The sequence below is a fragment of the Acanthaster planci genome, linkage group LG07, assembly GCF_054643075.1.
Source record: "Acanthaster planci isolate LZ-2023a linkage group LG07, COTS_SCS, whole genome shotgun sequence".
NCBI lineage: Eukaryota > Metazoa > Echinodermata > Asteroidea > Valvatida > Acanthasteridae > Acanthaster > Acanthaster planci.
In genome coordinates, this window is record NC_141783.1 from 1,119,962 (window position 1) to 1,124,812 (window position 4,851).

The 4,851-nt window shown below is 46.5% G+C and overlaps 1 protein-coding gene across 2 annotated transcripts; it reads left to right on the forward strand.

Moving 5' to 3' along the window:
- Nucleotides 1-1,658: 1,658 nt before the first annotated feature.
- Nucleotides 1,659-4,538, forward strand: LOC147798501 (uncharacterized). Of its 2 annotated transcripts, none has more exons than XM_022249419.2 (3): nucleotides 1,659-1,731; nucleotides 3,410-3,996; nucleotides 4,375-4,538. In XM_022249419.2, exons 2-3 carry the CDS (start codon nucleotides 3,461-3,463, stop codon nucleotides 4,496-4,498), a joined length of 660 nt encoding a protein of 219 aa, XP_022105111.2. In that variant the 5' UTR covers nucleotides 1,659-1,731; nucleotides 3,410-3,460; the 3' UTR covers nucleotides 4,499-4,538. The 2 variants fall into 2 exon arrangements, with proteins under 2 accessions (XP_022105111.2, XP_022105112.2); XM_022249420.2 differs by having other exon boundaries at nucleotides 1,726-1,850.
- Nucleotides 4,539-4,851: the final 313 nt, after the last annotated feature.

Genomic DNA, 4,851 nt, shown 5'->3' on the forward strand with positions numbered 1-4,851 from the left:
ACGGGGGCACAAATTCCAACGTCACTTTTCTCTCAGGTTTTGCACTTTTTCACTTTCGTCTTGGGAAAACATTCTGAAATCATTACGGCTGTTACTTTCTGGTCTACAAGGATTTTACACTGCACTAAATAAAAGGCACGGTCTTCGCTTTCTCTCCGAACGCTGAATCGTGGGCTGAACGTAGGGCGAGATTGTTTCGGTATGTTCCGCCAGTTACATCGTCGACCTTAGAATGGTGGATGGTACCTTAACGTATCGTACAATTTGTTTTAAAACTCACTAGCTAGAACGGAACCCCGACTGATTTTTTTCGCAGCCCTCGTGAGCTTCGAACGAAATTATTCAACTTTATATCTTGCTCTCCAAAAATCCCGCTCACACCAGAAAGTGAACTGGTCTATTGGACCAATGGACGAACACCAATGTCATGCGTTACCTTCCAGTTCCACGGTTCCATCATGTCCGTATTTATCCGGTTCGTAAGTGACTTCGTCACAAAGGCGGACACGCCACAATTTGCAGGCTCCCCGCATTGTACGATCGTTGAAATTGTGCGTTAACTTCCGGTTCCGTACGGTGATCAATGCATGTAACCCTATGTGCCGTGCATGTGCAGTGGGCGTGGTTTCAACTGAAGTGGCGTCACACTTACGAACTGGATAGCATCGAAAAAACCCTCGGATTTATCATGATATTTGTCTTACTTATTGATAAGGTTTGGGGTTCATTTTCATGATCGAGGACCCATAACGTACTCCAAATTAACGATGAAAAGCACCCCAAATAAAGCACAAGTCAAATACGTAGCTTTAAACGACAGCACAATACATCGTACCTCCTATGGGAAACGATTTCTAGTAGAGCCAGGAAAGTCGCTTGCCTCTCCCGCCAGGGGCTAATGCGAGTTCCGTTGCTGTTATCCATCCATTTCTCATCCCTTTCAAACCATAATGTTGTTACCCGTTTAGTATGTAGGTGGGGACTCGAGCCACTGACTAGTGGAGCAGGCTAACAGATGGAAAAGAACAATTTACGAATTATCTTCTCTAAATTATCTCGTCAAAATGAGCTTGGACAAAATGTATCTCTTAAACATGAACGTCGACAAAATATGCTCGACTTTTTAACATGTACGCTTGATGCCGATGGTATTGCATGACTTCCATGGGCATCAGAGCCAGTGTGAAAATCAAAGGTAGGCGAAGCTCGGGCCAACTCACGCATACCTGTTTTACATATAAAGTGTGGACATTCCTTTGTTCTCACTGTGTAGGCGTGGCATACATAGTGTGGACCTCTACACAAAAGAAGTCCGCATAATATAGGGTGCGATGGCGTAGTGTGGACTCGCACACTTCACACAATGTTTCCCCCTCTCTGAAAAACAGTTTCAGAGGCGTTTTGAGGTCAAGGTTACCCGCGGGAAAATGAACAGGAACAGTCCAGGGAATCATCATCAAAAATCCAGCTTGAAGGAGTTATCCTAATCGGAGAAAAAGGAGCATTTTGCTCAAGCTTCCTTAACCACACGAAGCCGACCCCAGCAAAAACTGAAGGGCTTCGTACCACCGAAAGAGGGCGCTATCGCATAGGCGGATCCTAAACTTCGAGAAAACCAAAGATCGTATATTTAGCGCCGGCGTTAAATGGGAGCATTTTGCTCGTTGTACGATCTTTGGAAAAAAAAAATCCACTCGTGACCTGCTCAGTGTGTCTTGTGCTGATCATAAAGTGAGTATTTGACCATAGTCCTTGCTCTTTGATTTGACAGTCCTTACTACTCAATACTAGGATCCCTAGCTCTACTTTTGTACTAGCGCACGGCCTGCACCCTGTGCGCTCAGTCAGAGGTATGGACGTGACACTTGCGTGCGTTTACCCCCACAACTTTGGGGGCCGACGTCTGCCCCTCTCCCTCGTGGGACGGGAGAGGAGCGGACGTCGGACCCCACAGTTCTGGGGGCAGCGTGCGTTGTCGTTTCTCGCTTTACATGCTTAATGTGCGTGACCGTATAGCCGCGAGCTCCATGATTTCGCCATCCACTGTCAAGTCTCATTGGTTTTCACAGTAAGTGGCGAAATCAGGGACCTGGGGACTGTACCGTCATGCACGTTTGTTCTGTAATAAATAGTATTTTCTTGGAACAAGCTTAGGAAGGACCCATTTTGATCTTGTAAAACTGGTCAGTCCCCCCCCCCGGAACAAAGGCAATGCTCTCTTTATTGTGCTGACCATATTTTTTTAAATTTCCAATTATAAATTGTGAGAAAATGTAACTTTTATACTGACTAACCAGCCATTAGTCTTATCGCTAATATTAATGCTGCATTGCTGATTTTGCACCATGCACTGTGGAAAGGCATTGCGGGAAGAGAAAAGAGGCAATGTTTGTCCCGTTTTCCTTCCCATGATGCATTTATACAAGGCCTATTGTGCAAAATCACTCTTGCAGTATTTAAGCGATATGGCTTATACAAATTTGAATCCACCACACGTGTCATGTGTTAAGACACTCACAGTTTCCCTTGTTATTTCCCTCAAAATCCAAAACCCCACCCACTTTTCACATCAACCTTACGGTTATCGAGCATGATGTCATAGTCATCTACATGTACCAAGGTGAATCCAAAAAGTTAAAATGTAGTTCTCCCTTCTGTTACTCAGACTAGACATTGGCCAGAAGCATTTATCACGTTTCATGTGCACATGCTCAGAAGATTTAACTGGGGGGATAAATGAATGACAACATTGTTGTGTAACGTTTGGCAAATGGACGCTCGTGATTGTTTTTGTTGTAGACAATTTGTTCCCACCTCAGCTTTGTTCACTTACTTGGGGGGGGGACTGTCAACATGGCAACAGAACAGGAAATTGGCCTCATCATGCCATTGCGGTGTTGACTCCTGTTTTGTTTGCTTCAATTAGCCTGTTCGAGTTTAGGCCTAGACAGTCAGTTTGTGGAGCAGGCCTATGAAGAGAAAGCGTGAAATTCTTGACCACTTTGGGCAAAGGAGGAAGGGCCAAGACTTGCAGAGATTTGCCAAATGAAAGGATTGCAACACTTACATGACTTGGCAATGTACGCCATCGGCACTTCCTCCTTGCCACTCGCAAGATTCCCAAGAGCAGTAATACGAGAATGTTTTGAAAACCTCACTCTCAGAATGAGGCATATATGATGGGCAAACATTTCTTTGGGCTAGCGTGGTCCATGCACATTAAAAGGTTGGACCAAGTGAGTGGATCTGCCATGTCTGAGTCATAGTGTGAATATTGAAGTGTAATGTCTGTGACTGTATAGTAGCTACTTGTAGGTCCCTAATTTTGCCTTCTTTTGTCGGGTCTGATTGCTTTTACAATAGCCTTACTGAATTTGTACACATGTACATGTTCCCTGTTCTTTTCCAGCGACCGTGAAATAGAGTGAGTAGAGACTGCACAATATCAATTATCAGGGGGATGCCCGTGCACCATGGATACCATCACCACCACAACATCCACCACCATGCCCCCGTGTCAGCCACAGGCCAGGTGGTGGGTGGCCCAGCCATAGCAACACAAGCCAACAATCCCATGGCGCTGCCCGCCTGCCTCGGCATGTTTTGTTTTTTCTGTCTCTTCAGCGGTACCATGATGGTGTCGTTTGGCTTCAGCGCCTTCACCGGTGTGGGCGTCATGGGGTGCCTCTTGTTGGTTGGGGGAGTGGCTTTGATGATTGCCTGTGTCGTTTTCTGCCGGAAGATCCGCATGCAGCAACAGCAGGCTATCGTCAACCAGCAGGCAGCTGGGGTGACCACGATGGAGTACAGCCAGCCGGGCGCACCGCCCATAGTACAGCCCCAGCAGCCAGGAGCACCCCCCATCATTCACCCACAGGGTCCCGGGGCAACTATCGTGTATGGACCAGGGGGACAGGTGGCCTACCAACCCCAGGCCCAGCCAGGCTTCCAGCCAGAACCTCAGCAGTATCCAGCAACAATTCCCTATCCACAGCCGTAAGTTGCTCTGAGGAACATTCATAGGTGACCCACTCAAAGCTTGCCATTGGTGGCCAAGCCGCCACAAAGTCAAACTAGTCACCTGATACTACTTTTAGAAATTAATTAATTCGAAATTATATGTACATAAGTTGAAGAGTTTGTATTTGAAAAAGCTTATGGATTTTCGATTTGATACAAAAGTACAACCCCGATAATGTCTAGTTACCACCTGGACATGCTGTAATCACTACTCGGTCATTGCAGTGGAAGCGCTGGATTGGTAGGCATTTGAGGGAAATTACACCATTGAAACAGTCTACCACTTTCTGCATAGAGTGGCTGTCTGGTGCATGCTCTTCCATGCTGATCATTTCATTTCCATATCTTTTGAAGGGGTCCTGATATGTCCAAGTCTGATCTACCAGCTGAGCCTGTTGCACCCCCACCAACCTACGAGGATGCAGCCAACCCAACCAAGAAACCTGACGGTGGAAGCAACCAGCCAGTTGCAGTGTAACCTTCTCACGGCGGTGCACAGGGTAGAGGGGGGAATGCCGACGCAGGTTGAAATCCTACCTCAGTCTCTCTTGGATGTGGTCGGCTGACAGTTGACTGCCGTGGACAATGACACCACTATCTGAAATGCCTGTAACTGGTACCCTGAGGCCTCCATAGCAAACATGTTATACCGCCCCATGGCCATTATACTACGGATGCGATGAACTCTGACATCAGGTCATCAGACTGTATTCGTAGGGTACCCAATTTCTGTCGTATTTCTGAATGTATAAATTTGAAACCCTTATAGGGATGGAACCAGGTGCTTTTGGGAGTGGGAATGAAATCGTAGAATTTATCTGGTTCTTGAAA

Excerpts from the sequence above, each read along its gene's own strand:
- LOC147798501 (XM_022249419.2), top strand. The coding sequence starts at position 3,461 with ATGCCCGTGCACCATGGATACCATCACCACCACAACATCCACCACCAT. Across the intron at positions 3,997-4,374 it reads ACAATTCCCTATCCACAGCC|GGGTCCTGATATGTCCAAGT; the intron begins GTAAGTTGCTCT and ends TATCTTTTGAAG.